The 18,038-nt window shown below is 40.5% G+C and overlaps 6 protein-coding genes across 6 annotated transcripts; 2 read left to right on the top strand and 4 right to left on the bottom strand.

The window, feature by feature from the left end:
- Window positions 1-149: 149 nt before the first annotated feature.
- BCIN_03g00110 (hypothetical protein) lies at window positions 150-2,522 on the bottom strand. Its single transcript, XM_001548788.2, has 3 exons — window positions 2,168-2,522; window positions 1,922-2,115; window positions 150-1,839 (listed from the first exon to the last, which is right to left on the bottom strand). The coding sequence occupies exons 1-3, from the start codon at window positions 2,262-2,264 to the stop codon at window positions 406-408; spliced, it is 1,725 nt and encodes a 574-aa protein (XP_001548838.1). The 5' UTR covers window positions 2,265-2,522; the 3' UTR covers window positions 150-405.
- A 296-nt stretch (window positions 2,523-2,818) lies between these two features.
- On the bottom strand, window positions 2,819-3,825 carry Bcgim3. Its single transcript, XM_001548787.2, has 4 exons — window positions 3,731-3,825; window positions 3,537-3,671; window positions 3,379-3,446; window positions 2,819-3,305 (listed from the first exon to the last, which is right to left on the bottom strand). Exons 1-4 carry the CDS (start codon window positions 3,743-3,745, stop codon window positions 3,113-3,115), a joined length of 411 nt encoding a protein of 136 aa, XP_001548837.1. The 5' UTR covers window positions 3,746-3,825; the 3' UTR covers window positions 2,819-3,112.
- Window positions 3,826-4,952: 1,127 nt separating this feature from the next.
- BCIN_03g00090 (hypothetical protein) lies at window positions 4,953-7,116 on the top strand. Its single transcript, XM_024691659.1, has 3 exons — window positions 4,953-5,497; window positions 5,581-5,829; window positions 5,900-7,116. Exons 1-3 carry the CDS (start codon window positions 5,144-5,146, stop codon window positions 6,803-6,805), a joined length of 1,509 nt encoding a protein of 502 aa, XP_024547430.1. The 5' UTR covers window positions 4,953-5,143; the 3' UTR covers window positions 6,806-7,116.
- A 1,005-nt stretch (window positions 7,117-8,121) lies between these two features.
- BCIN_03g00080 (hypothetical protein) lies at window positions 8,122-9,387 on the bottom strand. The gene is made up of 2 exons (XM_024691658.1): window positions 9,124-9,387; window positions 8,122-9,061 (listed from the first exon to the last, which is right to left on the bottom strand). The coding sequence occupies exons 1-2, from the start codon at window positions 9,197-9,199 to the stop codon at window positions 8,235-8,237; spliced, it is 903 nt and encodes a 300-aa protein (XP_024547429.1). The 5' UTR covers window positions 9,200-9,387; the 3' UTR covers window positions 8,122-8,234.
- A 656-nt stretch (window positions 9,388-10,043) lies between these two features.
- BCIN_03g00070 (hypothetical protein) lies at window positions 10,044-11,897 on the top strand. The gene is made up of 4 exons (XM_024691657.1): window positions 10,044-10,212; window positions 10,271-11,269; window positions 11,336-11,509; window positions 11,558-11,897. The coding sequence occupies exons 1-4, from the start codon at window positions 10,116-10,118 to the stop codon at window positions 11,647-11,649; spliced, it is 1,362 nt and encodes a 453-aa protein (XP_024547428.1). The 5' UTR covers window positions 10,044-10,115; the 3' UTR covers window positions 11,650-11,897.
- A 651-nt stretch (window positions 11,898-12,548) lies between these two features.
- On the bottom strand, window positions 12,549-14,394 carry BCIN_03g00060 (hypothetical protein). Its single transcript, XM_024691656.1, has 3 exons — window positions 14,109-14,394; window positions 13,816-14,049; window positions 12,549-13,751 (listed from the first exon to the last, which is right to left on the bottom strand). Exons 1-3 carry the CDS (start codon window positions 14,288-14,290, stop codon window positions 12,779-12,781), a joined length of 1,389 nt encoding a protein of 462 aa, XP_024547427.1. The 5' UTR covers window positions 14,291-14,394; the 3' UTR covers window positions 12,549-12,778.
- Window positions 14,395-18,038: the final 3,644 nt, after the last annotated feature.

Genomic DNA, 18,038 nt, shown 5'->3' with positions numbered 1-18,038 from the left:
TCCAGCGTAATGTAAGGAATTCATTCCAAGTGAATTGTGCGTGCTTTTAATTCGCGAATGTGTTCAACGGTGTTAAAAATTGGTAGTATTGTAAATTGCAAGATGCTTCAACCAGCCAGACATATTACTCGTGAAACAGGTTCTTGATGTGGCGGCTGGATCTACCAACTTATTGAACACTTATCTGTGAACTAATAACATTAAAAATAAAAGAATTAAATAAGCTGTTGAAAAAGTGCTCAATAATGGTATCCAGACGGAAATCAAACCACATATTGTGGTAACGTCGTATGCTACACATTTTTTCCATGTCCAAGGTCAAAAAATCTGTCATATGTACTCATGATAATTCATCAGGCATTTCTCATACCAAAAACTCCCCAGAAAGAACATTAACTTTTACTCTCAAACTTTCTCCGTGATTCCCACGTTTTGGCGATGTTTTCTCGCTAATTTGTCACTTTGCAAGCTCTCCATCTCTTTAATTTTTCGTTCTTTAAGCTCCTGACAAAACACACTCCCTTCCCTAATACGATCGCCCTTCCATGTAAATATTACCGGAACACCGCACATTAGTAGGCTCAAGAATGCAAGCAGGCTACTTGCCCATGGCACACCCAGTTTTGTATACATGGGTTTCGCTGCAAACGGCAACACCGCCCCAGCCAAGCTTCTACAGCAGCTTGACGCAGCCATAGCGCTCGCAGCGAAGACTTCATAAGCATCCGTTAAATAGTTGAGTAGAGCAATGAAGATCAATATAAACCCCATTCCAAATGGTATGCCGGCCAACATGGGAACATAGAAAGGAATAGAGGCGCGGGATGTCCAACCTAACCAAAAGAGCGAAATAACGTAGAGTGGCCCCCCAAAGATGGCAAGTGGCAGCCGTCGAGATTCTTCTTTTTGCGCCCAAGATTTCCCAGATGCTTGAGCTTCACGCAAAAATGTATCCCACCAGAGAAATACGATAATAGCTAAGATTGCACCACCACCTATGGGGAGGAACATAAGCCCAGACACGCCAGATGATTGACCATAGATTCCTTCGAAAATAATCGGATAAGCTTCAAAGTACATATAAAATATCCCGTATGCGAGGGCTAGGTAGGTGCAAGCGGCCAAGACGATGAGTTCGAAGAAAAGCATGCGGATAGGTCGAGTGAGCGTCACAGTTATCATCTGTTTTAGATCTTGCTTTTCCAATTCGATAGGCGCGAATATTTCGGAATTGCCTGTTTCCTTTCGCAACCTTTTTGCGCGTTTGAGGAGTAGGACAGGGCCATAGGTTTCTGGAAGAAAGACAAGAGGGGCCCAAGATGCACCAGCAACAATCAAACCTATCCAGAAAGTCCACCGCCAGCCAAGAGCAGGAGATATAAAGCCTGATATGATTGGAGCCACTAGAGGACCCACACAAGTGCCTGCAGTGAAAACCGCCATAGCTCTCCCTCTTGTCACTGGATCCTTGTATATGTCTGCATAGATGCCTCCACTGACGGATATAGGACTGCTTGCGTTGATACCTGCCAAAATTCGAAATGCTAGAAGTCCACCCCATGTTGGTGTCAAGGCACAACCTAACGTAAAGGCACTATAGCAGAAAAAAGTTGCCAGCATGATCGTTCTTCGCCCGAACGTTTCTGATAGTGGGCAAAATACTAAAGGCCCAAGCACATACCCAAGGAGATACATCGATATCGGTAGAATTTCCGCAGACTCTGATGTTATGTGAAAATACGGAGCAATGAATGGGATCGCGTTCGAAGGCAGAGAAGAACCCATGGTACTGTTAATTACTACAAGCATGCCCACAAGAACAATATAACATTTCCACCCCTATGATTCTAGATTAGCCAAGTCCTTCATTATGATCTACTGAATACCATCTAGACATTTCCTAGGGAAAGATATGACGTACGGAAGACCAGTTGTATGGGTTTTCTGGATCATCCTCTTCCCAATGTATTACGTTTTTCCGCGTTCCCAAGACACTGGATGCAGATGAATCTGGAAGAGACATATGATTGTCCCTCGCCTCAAGATCATATCGTCTTTTCGCATCGTCATGATCAATTTCAGAGACTTTTTGAGAAAGTCTACTCTGATGTCTTTCTACATTCCGATTAGTATATCAGTAGCTATACCCAAAGAGCGATGCACGTACCAATTGATGTAAAGTTTGCTTCTGGATTATCGGCAGCTGTCAAATTGTCGTTGACTCCTGATGAGTCGATTGCATTTCCATGATCCGTGCTGGACATTTTTACGTTGTCGATTACCCTTAGAAGCAGCCGAATCTCCCTCACTTCTCTTTGCGATGTCTTAGGCAACCTTGATCAAGTTGAAACTCATGAATAGATTCGGATAGAGCTGAGGGAAAGGTGCAATAGGACTACAATGAAATAGAATCGCGGTGAACTGCACGCAGTAGAAGAAAGAAACTTAGCTTGTGATGTGTTTACCTGGAGTAAGACTTCATTGGATATGCAGTTTCTTATATGCCCATAATTACATGGACCGTTTGAAAAATAAAGGATCATTATTAGTTTGTAAAGGGCGAATTCTAAATCTTCTAGTGTGAAGCTCTCTCCACTGTCGAACTTTGGTGCGGGTCCACTGCATGCTATCAAGTCTAAATTATTGGTTGAAAGGAACGATGGTGCCGGCTCAACCGTAGGGGTGGCTGCCTTTTTCAGTAATGCTATTACGAACGATAGATCTCCGAGGGAATTCATCAAGTTGGCGTGCATGATGAAAATGCCCCAAGTCTTGTGTAAAGTCTTGCTCCCAGAAGTTGGGATGAGGACCGAACAAATGCAGATTTATTACTTCAATGCAGGAGAAGCCAACCTCGTCGTCGGCAGTTTAATGTAAATTGACGGATTGACCAGGATCATTCAGTGGATAAGGGTGGTTCAGGGATAAAGAAAAATGTGGAAGCTGATTCTTGTCGGTAGATGTTGTCGGATGAGTTGCTCAGAGTCTATGTGACATGACATGTGCCGTTTGACTCTCCCGGGCCACTTGTTGTGATTAGGTCACCGCGCGGAATATGTTATGGAGCTTTGATGGATCCTCTGGGTGTTCCTATGAAAATTATCTCGACATTCTATGTTTCCAGATTAATACTCCTGCCAAATCTGGCATATAATTCCACCTTCAGTTGTGTCATTTCCTCCCTAATCGTGCTAAGCTTTTCTTCGACCAATATTACTTCCTCCTCGATGTTCTCGGTCGATTTCGTGAGGAGCTCTTGTACTTCTGGTAGTGGTAATGAGATGAATGAATCTCCGATTTTGTAACTTCAAGATTGAAAGTCAGCATGATTCGACGCGTGGTGATTGTATAATGAGGAGAAGCGAAGTCAGTCCGTACGGTATCATGTCATCTTCGTCTGCCAATTCAAGTTCCCCCGATACGTCGTCGAGGTCCTCCTTTTCTTTCTGTATAGCAAGAGGATTAGAATAGGATTCGTCGCAGACTAATCATCGTAGTATTTTGGAGGCGGTCGCGCGAGACTCGACTGTACTGACATGTTTGGACTTCAACTCATCTTCCAGTCCGATTTCCCGTTGATGTAAACGACTGAACCGATTGATTTTGTCTTGATCTTCTCTTCGCACTTCGACCTCGTCTGCGCCAACTGCTGCTTCGTCTTCCTTCGATAACTGAGCTGTAAAGTTAGAACATGTCCTCGTGAAAACAATCTATGGAGCGGAAATATTACCATACGGCGTTGCATGATTGCGGTTGTAGTGTTGTGGGAAGAAATCCGCAAGATACCTGGATCTGTGAATTGTCGATGGGTAGAGGGGAGGTACCAGGCCAGGTAGACTTTCCACTTTCCTTCAGGCGTGGTGGGGTGGGACTGTCGCAGCCTCGAAGCTTGCAAATTCCAACCTTAAACCCAAGGCGTCAACTCTCACGCATCAAACTTTACACAGGAGGTTGACGTTGGCATTTTCAACAGCAGTGTACTGTATCTCTGCCATCCACTCCAATTACCTGCCACTCTTTAATATTCCTTTGCTACATCGTCTGATTATATCAAGTCAAAACGCCCTTTGCAAATTCCATGTCATGTTCAGAAGATCGCCCATGAAACACCGGCGGTGACGGTGCATTTCAAAGACAAAAAAACAAAAAACATACCGAGTGGTATCGAAACATCCAATGTCAATTGCCTAGTTATGAATCAACTACCGACATAGTTTCTTGGTTTTACTTCACTCTTTTGTACTGGGTTCCGTTATTGTTGCTTCAATTCTGGGACAGTCTTGCTTCAATATCCCTGCCGCTGTCTGTCTCTGTGTTGTTCCTTCTCGCTTTTCAAGGGCAGTACTTCAGCTTGAGGCACACCAATCTTTGGTCAAGTACTCTGGGGTTACATAGTTGTGTTTACGGTACATTGCAAACTGGCAATATTACAACCTAGTTATAATTCGAACGTCAATTGTGTTGATATCTCTTGCGTTCTCTTGATCATGTTGCCTGAATCATGTTGCCCGACCAATGACTTAACGTGACGCCCGCAAGCATAAATTATGGTTATTTCCTCTGTCGACAAGCTCCACTTTGAGCTCCCTTCAGTTTTTTGGACGATTGTTACTTCGTCAAGCGGGACATGTAACAAGTGATATTTCTGGCCATCAGGTTTCACTTCATGTTAGCGTGTCAAATCCCGACACCACAATGCCGAACCTTGTGAAATAGTGTAGGAATGTGCATGATTGTCGTCATTTTCAGCAATGCATTTTCCAATGACATTTTTGATTCAAAATTCAACAATCAATAGTATTCAGGGATTAAAACTATGTTCTTGTGCGCAGTTCTTAACCATTGTCTCAGATCTGCTCGTATCAAGCTTTTGTTCTAATGAAAGAAGTGTCTCAAGTTTAAGAAATCTTTGTAGCTGAACCTCACATCTCTGTCTTTGATTACGGAAATTAGGTGTTGGTTTTGAACGACTTGAGATAACATATTTCTCAAAGTTATAATATACCCTACTATTTCATCATTGTACACTCGCTGTTCTGCAACAGTCTTTTCCAAAACCGAAAGTAACATCTGTCTGACATAAAATCATACAGTATTAAGATTGGATTTTTATTTTCTTTCCTGAATATATTACTGCTTTGAAATGACGAGACCAACAACTCAATCGTTCCAACAGGTGAGCATCCGGCCAGAAGCTGGGAGTCATCAATTTGTTCAACAGTGCCACATCGAAGAAAGTGCCCATATTCAAGAGCAAGAAAAGTTTGAAGAAAACTTACTGCAGAGATGTCCTGCCTATCTTTGGCCTGGAAATTCTTACCAGAAAGCGTGTCCCCGGCCCATTCTGATCACCAAGAAGCACCAAAAACAGCTAGAAGAATTGCATGAGGCATTGACTCTAGCAATCACGGATATTGTAGAAAGATGGTGGATCGACCAAGACGCGCATTTTTCTGATCGTATGCCACTCGAACCACAAGAAGAACAGCTTCTACGCGTGAGTTTACCAGCCTTCCGATGCTAGCTAATGATGATTTCAATTTCCCCTGATATTCTGATGGCTAATCGCTTTTCAATTAGTGGATCGAAACTCAAATCATCAACAACAAATTCCCGATTTACCGCGAGTGTCGTGGGTCGTGGCGGCCAGACTTTCTTGTTGAAGACGTACTTGGTGAGAATGGTATCGCAGTAGAAAACTATCGCATTACTGAGATTAATGCACGTTTTTCATTTAATGGGTTTCTTCATTCGATTCTTGCATATGAAGCCCTAGAAGACATGGGAGCCGGAAAAAATGGATTGAGGTGTGCAGCAAATCCAAGAAAGGTAAAAATTCTGAAAGATCCAAAGGAGCATTCCAAAAGCATTAAGTGAATTACTTTTTAACATTGAGTAGTTACTTGATGGAGCCATCAGTCTTTTTCAGACAGGAGTTCCATTGCACCTTCTGAAAGGCAAAGAACCGGGCATGGATATCCACATGCTCCTTCATACTATTGAACAGCGGTTCGGCTTTAGACCCAGAATCATCACTCCAGCACAGCTCAGGCTTTTCCCTTCTGATGACGGCAGCGGATATAAGCTTTGCTGTCTAGTGGGAGAATATGAGAAAATCTCCCCCTTTGCCTGGCAGACCAATGTTGGTGAATTTGTTGAGGAAATCTACCAACTCGGCCTTGAGCTACATCAATCAGAGCTCCTCGCTCTAGAGCCGGAGATGCTACGCCAGATTAGTCTCCATTGTTTTAATGACTTACGTTCAATATTTCTGACACATGATAAGCGAATGCTAGGCATATTGAAGCAAGAGTTGAATTCGCTGGTTACAAGATGCGTGATTACTGGTGCACAAGCAAAAATTCTTGATCAAGGGATTGCGGATACATACCTTCCTGGATCAAAAGAATTGGAGAGACTCTTTTGTCTAGCGGAACAGTTTCCGGATTTACGAAAAGAGTTTATTCTGAAGCCTATTCGTAGTGGCAAAGGAGCGGGAATTGTGTTTGGTGAAGAATTCACAGCTGAAGACTGGATCTCCGCTTTACAGCTTCAACGGAGCACTCAGATAATCCCAGGAGTTACCTGTGTGGTGCAGCGTCGAATTACCCCAAGACTTTATGGTCTTGTTCTAAGCTCTTCCGGTGTTTGTGTTCAAGTTCAAAATCCCCTCGTCGGAACATATTTTGTCGTACACGGGAGATTGCTTGGCCTTGGTTTATGGCGTAGCAGTCCTGACAAGATCTGTGCTATCAGTAATGGAGGAGCCTGGGTATGCTCAGTCATTTCTCAAGATGAACTTTAGTATTTTGATAGCTTATGTTTCGATGCCTTCGTTGCTTCAGTGATTTAATTTAATTTTTTGGGTGGTTTTAAACAATGTTTACTACGAACTTGATTTTATCTCATTTTAAACAAAAAGACTTTATTAGACAAATGCACACAGGAGAAATATCCTGAGTCAATATCTATCCAATAAAATCTGTGCTGCTCAGAACAACGTTTAATAATTCACATTATTTTCCTGAGACTTATACTCTGGACGATTAATAATGAAATACGCTCTATTTCCAGGCCAGGTGTAAGTACTAGATAGCGTTGTCAATATATAGAACAAATTTAAGAGATTATTCATTTCTGAATTGGTATCGAAAATAGTCAAGGTGACAGTATCACAAACTTTGGGGTTGCAAATATCAACTTTGATCCACATGACTGTCATTGTTCAAGGCTGTGAGGAATATGAGATCACACGGTTTGCTTATCTTGAGTAGCTCAATTAGTGCTCGAGTGATCCACCGGAGGTAGAGAGACGGCATATCATTATGCGACACTGGAAGATCTTAAGGTCATGGAATATGTAATATGTACCTTGCTATGAGATGATGTGACAGACAAAGCAAAGCTCAAACGTATCACAGAACACAAAGTATTACTGAAGCACAAAATATGTACAGGAAAACGCTGAGAACTCCAGCATCAGCTGTTGTTAATCCACCTTAATTGTCCACTGTCTTACTTTGATTCCCCCGAAAGTATGATTTCAGGAACACAATCTGATTTTCGCCTGAACATGTTGTTCCGCTTCTAGAAGAATCTCTACTAGAGAGATTCAATTGGATGTCAAATTTCAATTTTAATTCTGCAATATCAAACAGAAATGAAGTCTAGAAACTTCAAGATTATACATTCCGAAATGTGATCCTCTCTTCGATCTCTGTGAAGCTCTTGTGTGGTACAATAGTAACGTGCATTATCTGAATGACACAAAAACTAAATTTGAACTCATTAGTAATAATATGATTCCTTCAATAATAGTAGGATAACTCAAATGGGTCAAGGCTCACTTTCCGCACTTTGTCGCTTTTCATCGATCTTTGGAACTTGTAGGTGCCCATTTGAATATTCGAGGTACGTTACTATTAATAACTTTTCTCACAAAATATTCAACATCCAAATCACTGGTTTTCTCGGCTATGTAATATGTTTACATACAAAATGAGAAAACAAAAAATCCATGTGTATATGAACTACAACCTAAGACAGGAAACCATGTTAACTAATGTATTATATAGGAATTTAAATTAGACAAGTGAGAGTTAGAAGGAAATAATTGATTAATGATCCTTAAGCATGATTGATTGATTAGTTGAGGAAAGTTTACGTAGTGATAAGGAAGTCATCACTGTTAGCTATAGGATGAGATAATGAATTAATAATACAGCAAGAAACTTTTATTGTTTCAAGAATCCGAACGGTCTCGCATCCCATCGAACTCGCCGGAGATGACGATTGGGGTCTCTGACCTCATTCCGTGAATGTAGCCATCGCCGATTATCCATCATAATGATTGATCCCCTGGGGAGATCTTGGGGGGTCAAGTTGATGGTCCATTCCTGGACTCCTTTATTATACAAGACTGCTTTTAGTTCATCCAATGCCTCAGCAGCCTCTGGAGCCAAAGGAGTTGTGATATCCTCCCGGAAACGTAGTTGATTTCCACCTAATTCTTGCCTCATCTGCAGTAAGTTTCCCACAATATGCTGCTCGTCGCTTTTTTTCTTGAATTCAGGAGGAACGGCAATCATGTAGTTGGAGCTGGACAGCCACGTTCGTGCGTGAGGTGAGAGTAAGGTGAGGAGTCGATCGACACTCAATAGTGATAATGTTCCACCTCCGCAGCGATCTGGTTGAAGAACTTGAAGCGCAAAATATCGAGGCGGATGACTTTCATAACTGCAATCCGTATGCCAGTCAAAGCAAGACATCGTCTCTGAGCGAGCTTGGTGTCCATGACTTTGAACACCAGAGGGCCTGACATCCCAAAACCACCCGCGCTCGGCACTGTGCGTTATTGGAAGGCCATGATCATGGTTCTTGCTGAGATTGCGGATTAGGTCTTGGAGATAGGAACTTTTCTCATCCTCGAAGCCTAAGTGCAATTGCAATACCCCTGTCCTCTCCAGACTATCGTGTACGTCTCTCAAGTGGGATGGTTGGAAAGCCGAGCTTGATTTGGAAACTTCAATCAAGGGGATGGGGCTGGAAATTTCATGATACCCTTTCCCACAGTTAGTATCGTGAAATAAAGACGTCGATTGATAGGAATAAGATAAGTCATACTAATAGGTAGGGTTGGAACAAAATGACTGGCTGTTGCCTGCGTTGCTATATGACCAACACGAAGAAGTCGCTGCATGATGTGAGAGTAACCAATGTCGCATTAGAAAGCACGAAGAATTGAGGAAGCGATGCTGTTAACAGTTTCCTCCACTTTAAATAATCCTCACAAGGTGACGGAATCATCATCATTGATTCCGAAAAATTGCTAACTCAATATTTTTCACCGACTACAAATTACTGAACGTTTCACAATTAGGGTACGCCGCCAGATTTGATTGTCAGACTTGATTTTGCATTCATAGCCTGAAGATTCAACATAGCCAGCCATTCTTCATGAGATCTTGTCACATGATGTACCCCATTTAGCTACCAAAGAGACAATTTTTGGAAGCAATTGAACGGTACGTACTGGCGACAAAGAAATTTTGATAATTTCGGTCGATCAACAAGGCGCTTGTGTGAATTTTCAGCTGTAAACATCATCCTGCGTTACTGAATTGAGACTTGTACAGATGCTCCCAGACTAAGCTTTGTATTGAACTAAGATGATTTCAGCAAGAAAGGAGATTTGCATGAGTCATGAAGGTAATATTGAAGTTTGCGCAGCCAAAAACAGTGGGGACACTCTGAAATAATCAAAAGCAATGAGTAAATACATCGTCAGTAATGTACCACTCAACACGATTTTTCCTGCACGATTTTCATGCACGTGTGTGCCAATTAATAAAATGTACGCACCTGAAATACATTACGGCTCAGTTTTGCACAAGAAATGTTTCAACTCGGCGGCTCGTTGAAACTATCTTCAAAGGTATTTTGTGTGGAATGTGACACTAACCACAACATTGGCCATCCTCGCGCAGCGAACACGACCCCAGTACTTGAAAGACATGTAGATCTAATAGATGGAACTAAGTTTTGGTTAAAACGTCGGATCATATCTTTTTTGCAGTATCTAATTGCTCATTCCGACTTCAAATCAACTTTTCGATATGCATGATTGTTCTGCAGAGTCTCTGCCCATAGGTTATAAATGGCGTTCGTCCAAATTGTTCATCCTCTCAACCATCGCAATCGCGTTATTTGCTGGTTTGTTGTCTACTTGACCCTTTCTAATCACCTTTAACACCAAACTAATACTGAGCAGAAACTTTCCTATATGGATTTCTCGTTCCAATTCTTGGGTATATGCTTCAGGAGCGGCTCCATGTAGATCAATCTCAGATCCAGATATTTACATCTGCCGTACTTGCTCTCCACGGTGCGCTTGCCATGGTGTCTAGTCCTATAATTGGACATTTTGCCGATGAGAACCCGAAACGCAAGTTCTGGCTGTTATTTTCTCTTTTGTGGTGCATCATTGGCACTTGTATAGTAGCCACCACTCATTCAGTCGTTTTATTATTCATAGGGCGCGCAATGCAAGGAGTTGCTGGGTCCGCTGTGTGGATCATTGGCTTTGCAACAGTCGCAAGCATCTACAAAGAGAATGAGCGAGGTTTTGGATTAGGTATGATGACATCCTTTGCTAACACGGGGACAATTGCCGGACCTGCTGTATCTGGTTTACTTTTAGAGGTTGCAGGTTACTGGGTGACGTGGTCCGTTCCGCTCATAATCTTAACAATTGACCTTCTGGCACGTGTGATTATGATAGAGGCTTCGGATATAATCACCCCTTTGTCTCCGGATAGTGATCCAGAGACAACAAGTTTACTTCCTGCAAGAGGAGACGATCAAGATTCATCTGGTGCTGGGAGGTTCTGGAGAATAATGCTGAGTGACGGTCGTGTCGTTACCTGTCTATTGATGACGATTACAAGTACAACTGTGAGCACAAGCTTTAATGCTACTCTGCCTCTACAAGTCCAAGAGATGTATGGATGGGACCCTACTATTGTTGGACTGCTCTTTGTCGGTCTTGTAGTTCCCGGACTCCTCATCGGCCCCATAGCTGGCTGGGTTCGTGACCGGGTTGGAGCACGAATTCCTGCAGTTGTTTGTTCTGTTACACAGGCCGTATTTCTGGGCATTTTAGGTATTTCTGGCAGCCAAGCTGGAGGTGGCGCGCTCTACATAGCGTCTATTATAATCATAGGTGGATTGAGACCATTTGTGTCTGGTAATGCACCTGTTGAATTGGTTGGTACGTCGGTTTCGTTTATGTATTATGTGATTGTTATGACTGTTATGATAATAAAAAGACCTTTAGCTGCCGGAAAAGCACTCCAAGAAAAGAATCCCGACGCTTTTGGGTCTCAGGGGTGTTTGTCACGCGTATTCTCCATGCTCGATGCTGGTGCATGTCTTGGGATGATGCTGGGCCCTATCATAGGCGGTTTTTTCAAAGAGCTGATCGGCTACCGATATATGAATTGGATTTGGAGTAAGGCATCTGTGCTCCATTGATCGAGTCGCTAATGAACGTCAATAGGCCTTTTGTATCTCATAATTGCAGTTCTTGCCCTGTCCTTTCTTGAACATAAAGAGAAAGATGAAAGGCATGGCTTTGAGGAAAGAAACTAGCAAAAGAATATCTACACTGGAATAAGACGCGGGACATCAATCTGTACAGTATAAGGTTATGTGAATATAAGCTTTCTTGTTTTCTTTTTGGTTGGTGGTAGCTAGAGCCGGAGGACGTGAAGTTAGAGATACTTTGAACTTAGCTTCAGGGTGACCCCACAATGGTGAGGCTTAGCAATATAAACAATTCAGGATCCAGCCACAATTTGACGAGAACACCGTCACATAAGCTTGAAATATTTTCACCACAATTAAAAATCAAAGATATTGATTATTGATTTGAGAAACAACCTTGAAAGTAGTGCCTTCTTTTTGATGTGTCGAATTTTCGTTCAGATTGTACCAGCTCCAGCCCTCCCAATAATTTATTGCCTTCTACCAGGTCAGAGGTCCACTCTATTGACTCATGTGTGTGCTCACCGCCAATCCAGGAGACAGAAACACTTTCTTTATTCGAGCCCTCATAACGTGGTTTATCAGATCAGTGAGTGGGTCATATCAGTGAATGGGTCATTTGAAAATACATCAAAATTAGGCCTTTTTCAATATTCATATTTTAATAGCTAATCATTATTTTGAAAAAAGAAAAGAATTTTCAATAACAATAAGAAATTAGCTTCTTATAAATTTAGTTTTTTTTATAAATATTTCTATTATATTCTAAAAAAAAAGTAGAGATTGTTATGATTTTCATTATAAAAAAGTCATTTTTATAATAACTATTATGATAATTTGATTTTTTAATAAATAATTAGATTTTTATAATATTTATATAATTAAATTTCAATATTTTCAGATTTCTTTAAATTATATTATTAAATAAAGAAAGTGTACGATTATATACAAACGAATTTTGTATATAAAATGAAATGATCTATTCATTAATATAACCCGCTCACTAATAAACTACATTATTTGTAAATCAACATCGTCAATCGTTTGCATCAGCAGATAGCATAATTCAAGGAACTAGAGCAGATCATTCGAGCACACATCGGTCTGTAACGGCATCAATTTGGATTATGTTTGCTCTGACTTGTTATATTTTGAATCACAATTTCACCAGCGGTTCGCAACTCCGTAATCTTAACGATTAGAAACGCTCAATATTCCAGCATTCAAACACAACTCAATGCCAACGGTCCACAAACTTAATAACTTTTCCCGCAGTAATGCTTCGCTCGAACCCATCCAAACTATCCAGGAAAACAATTCGTGCCAGATGTTTATTTTCCGGTATAATGAGGAAAAACTTCTCTAATCGTTCAGTTAAAGTTTGAACGGAGACAATGTCATCTCTTGGAGGTGATCGAAGCAAACGAATTTCTAGACTCGCTTGCGGTGTATCATCTAGCCGGTCCAAGATGATTTGCCATTGCAAGATACCATAATCTTCTTCTCGCATTAGAGTCTCAACTTTCTGAAACTCGAAATAGCCAGCAAACCACTCAAAGCTAAACCTACGATCACGCCCTTGCATACGCAGAATACGTAGGAATTTCCGGTCGAGCTCAGGCACTATAGTAGATGCAGTATCCGGAAGTGGATGAATGGAGCCAATGTCACCGGTGATATAGCGTACTAGTGGGTTGCGCAATCTTTGGAGCGAAGTTTGTACTATGAGACCTTTCTCTCCCTGCGGAAGGCATTCGGAAACGAGTGGAGTTATATCACTAACGGAAGGGGGAAAGATCTCGAGTAACATACTTCTCGTATCAAAGACAAAGTCAGTGGCAATTTCTTTGATATCTTGCTCTCCAGTCAGCTTTGGACTGCTGATTGCCCAAGGACCAGCTTCAGCACTGCCCATTATGGAGAAAATATCAACATCACCCAGTACAGACTTGATAAACACACGTTGAGGACCGGTCAATGGCTCCGAGGTGTAGATGATCTTGTCCAAAACGATACGTTCACGGTCATCTTTAGCCATTGTGGAGATGTGTTGGACGGTTTGAACAATTTGGCTGCCGTCGCCAGTGAGAACGTTCACATGATAGTTAGCTAGAGACTGGACAACATCGGTGGGTGGCATGTAAGCGCCGGCGCAGAGCACAGTTCCTCCTGCATTTTCTATGATTTCTATTATCAAATCCAGCGATCTTGTATTTGTCAGTCCCTTCAGGATACATGCGAGAAAGCTCTTTGTGGATTGATATCAAGTACCTGTAAAATCCTCCAGACAAGTGAGTAGATAACACCAAGTCTTTTGGTTCAATCACACCACAGACTCTCAGCAAATCTCCCATTCGAGCCCGTTGTCGACGATTCTCATACACGTCTACAGCAAACATCATCGGAACCGCACCAGATCCACCTCCAGTAATACTCGTGTAGGAGCTATGAAGATAGGTATTCCTTGAATCCTTGTCATGAGTAAGCCGTTTAATTGCTTTATATCTGACTCAGGTTAGTTTTTCAACATAACTAAGTATAACGCGGGTGCAAAAATGACATACAGTACTTTCTTGTCGAGTAATGGTTGTTGTTGGAAATTTATTTCTTTGGCCTTACTAATAGCGGACTCCTGAAGTTTCGTAACTGTTTTTGAATCGGCTGGGTACAAAATACTCTCATTGTAAAAAGGATGATTTTCAGCGACAGCAAGTACTTCTGCTAATGAGTAGGTTCTTGTGGCCATGACTGCGAGAATATTGAACTTGAAAAATTGCAAGACTTCACAATTAATTGTGCCAAAGTACAAGCTATATACCGCAGAAAATGCCAAGATAGATGTACCCAATCAATTGGGAATAGTGATTAACAAACTCATCGATTGCATGTCTTTATTGATTCAGCTTTTTTCGGAAATTTACCTTGCATCATACTGACTCGAGCATTCAGCTGTAGTCACATTGCATAACACAAGAAGCAATAATGTTCTTTGTTACATACAAGGATACAAGACAAGGTAACCAGCTCTGTTTCAACCGATATGACCATCGATTGATCGATTTCTATGAGTACAGTAGATCAGATGAAGTAATTGTGCGTCGCACTATCCTTCAAATAACGATCCCAATGTCTTAAGTTTTCAATTTTTTATCAAAGATTATCAATTTCCGATGTCATGATATATGCCACGACTTCAGTTTGAATCTTGTGTTACCTGCTTATTGCGGGTTTAGAGTTGACTAGGTCACCGCTGCATAGATCCTGACAATTTTTGAGGCTCAAAGTATGCCATTGATATTAGGTATCACAGAAATCTCATTCCTAAGAATTCAGATCGCTTAGGTACACAAGCTCCGAGTGGTTTGAGTCCTGTCTCGTTGATATATGAACTATGTATCTTAGTGGTGGCAGATTCAGTATTTACCAAAGTGTGATGAAGATCACGTGTCTACGTGATATCACATCACGTTTAGCTCAGTTTAAGACCGACTTCTACTGAGCGATACTTTATTGTGTGGGAGATAAAGAGACCCCTTGAGAATCTTTTGCGTCTTGAAGTCAACGATGTTATATTCTACGCTATAGTCCTGAGAATATCGTGCCTGCTATGCCGAGTCTTCATCCCTTACCTGTAGCTCTAGAGATTCCGGACCCCAACTCGTCCTCCTATATCTTTTTTACAAATTTCTCCTTGAACTCGCTTGATCAATCTCTGTACCAAGATATTTTCCAATAGCTGGCTGCTCTTTGTAACCTATTGTGAACATATACTCGGTCTAGTCTTCTCGAGCCGTGTAGACGGTCTCGTGCGGTCCCCTGGTTCTCCGTCACTACCATCATATGCAACGCACCGCGATAGAGCCGCTCCCCTTTACCTCACCGAATCTTTCCTATACCATAAGACCAATCGTATCTTTTATATTTCCTTAAGTACACAACTCTATTCTCTTTAAGATCTCAGACCTCCATTCGGACTATACCCGTGCGATGGTCTGCATATCTCCCCATCATTTTTTCCCCCTGAATGGATTGTTCCCTTTAATATCGAGTCATTCCAATGCAAAAACAAAAGGCAGCGATCATCCATGGAATTGCGACTGGTCTGCCTGACTACAGATCCCAAGAGGGCTTCCGCGTTTTGTGAAAAAATTGGTATTACCCTAGAGGTGTTTTTTTACGTACAAATAGTGTTTCTTAGGCATTCAAAGTGTAAGATTGAGAGCCGATCTGGTGGCAATCAAAATTTCGTAGCCAGCGCTAATTTCCAGGCTGTTACTTTGACTTTGCGGACATCTGGGCCATAATTGATTGGCTGTAAGTCGTCTGCAAAGCTAGAAAGAACTCGATCTTAGTAATATGGTGGATTTGAATTTGATGAAAGCTTCGTTTAAGAGCATTGAAACACCCAAGATCAAGTGGCTGGGATAGACGAGATGATTGAGCAGCTCAAGAAAGGGGCATGATGTTGTTGGCTTTACAACACTCTCATGCCCATCCAATATCAGTATTTGATATCCTTCTTGTGTATGAGCAGAAACATATCTGTTGAAATGCTGAAGCTATTCTAGATATTTTTCATTTTTTGTCTATATATTGCTAGTAAGTTTCACAAACCACTCTTGTGTATGACTGTCCCCACTACGCCAACTAGAGAGATGATTGAAGCTCTGAACACGAGAAACAGAAGCACACTTCAACCTTCGCTATTGACACATACAATCACTATATTTCATCCAAGGCTAATTAATTCTACCTCTGCCACATTGATCAGCGCGTGTAACGACCATGCCTAGGCAAATAGTATTCATCGTGAAACCCTGTCTCATCAAATTTACAGAATTCGCATTTCGAAATCCCGTATCTTGCCCGCACATTCTCCATTAGCCGCCACCATGATTTAATAATCGTAGGATCTTCGCATAAAGTTCTTTGGAACTGTAAAAACTTTTGAATGGCATCTTTATATCTGATTGTCATTATACAAATCGATACACCCAAAATCTTCTGGCGCGTAAACCTCGCGAGATTCTGGTGCATGATTTGCTCTATCTTCTACATTAGCCATTCCGGGGGCAAAATATTTGGTGGTAATATAAAGTACATACTGAAAAAGAAATTCATCTTCTAGATAAGTCAATTTATGAAGATTTAATGTAGGTGTGGAGCGATATATTAAGCTAGCCATTCCACCACGGAATGTAAATTCAAGAGCTTTGGATCTTTGTTGCAGACGGACAAATGATTTTCTTAGATAATCAAATAGCCTCAAGAGCTAAGATAATTCATGCTTATTAGGTTTGAGTTCTCAATTATAATTGTTGGAAAAACTTGTGTTGAAGCTGGTAAGTAGGAAGCGCAAGAGAAGTGCACGGCAATCATTCAGTTCATTTATAGTACGAATATAGATTGGAGTAGCAGCAAATCTCTGGTTTTCAGCTTATAGGCACAAATTTATATTGAAATACCATAAGCTGTTCATCGATCGGCTTGTTGAGGATTGCATATAGACATACTATCATAATACTATCATACTATTGGTTGATGGGTCTACTTCATAGACCATCAATTCTATTGTTAATGAATTCCAATATTAGAATTTTGAATACAAGACCCAAAATAACAAAATCGAAAAGCATCATAGCAATAAAAAGGATAATAAAATATATTGTAGAGAAAGCATTTCTTTTAATAGTGAGATTACAATCACAATTATGGTTTTGAACCCCAAAGATATGATATTGGAAAGTAGATAAAGGCAGTGGGCAACAGTAAGAACATCAAGAATATTGAAATTTAACCCGGGATACAATGGAGGAATTTGTTTTGAAACAAGTGAATATGCACACGCGACTGCCAGCGGACGAAGAGCGTATTACACATAGCTCTCGTGGCCCTGAGCCTAGGTCACACAGACAAAACACAGTACACGAAACGATACACATTATTAAGACGTCATGATCACCACAAAAATGATAATAGCAGAAATTGAACATAATGCCTCATGTGCTAAGTTCAGTACCCCACTTTTCGGTCACCCCTCTTTTCGACCACCTCATAATATATATATATATAATTTTTAAATTTCAATAATTCAACAACTATTCAATTACAATATAATCTTTAATAATATCAATTTCATATATATTATTAAAGTTTATTTTATTAATTTTATAATAATCAATTTCGATTTGAATTTGATATATAGTTTTAATTCTAGAAAACTTTGAATTTAGGTTAATATTAATCTTCCTTTTTTTTTTAGATATAATATATTCTAATTTGTATTTTAATTCCTTTATTTGATATTTAAACTTTATAATTTTATAATCTTTAATATTAAATACTTTTTGAATCTTTTGAAAGAATAATTAATAAATATATAAATCTATTTCTTTTTCAAACTTCAATATTAATATATATTTTCATAAATTATTTACTTTTTGTAGTATTTCTTATTGAATCAAAAATGAATCTATATTTTATTGAAATATAAA

Source organism: Botrytis cinerea, chromosome 3 (genome assembly GCF_000143535.2).
Source record: "Botrytis cinerea B05.10 chromosome 3, complete sequence".
NCBI lineage: Eukaryota > Fungi > Ascomycota > Leotiomycetes > Helotiales > Sclerotiniaceae > Botrytis > Botrytis cinerea.
The sequence above is the reverse complement of the archived record's forward strand: the minus strand, read 5'-3'. Positions and strand labels throughout refer to the sequence as shown.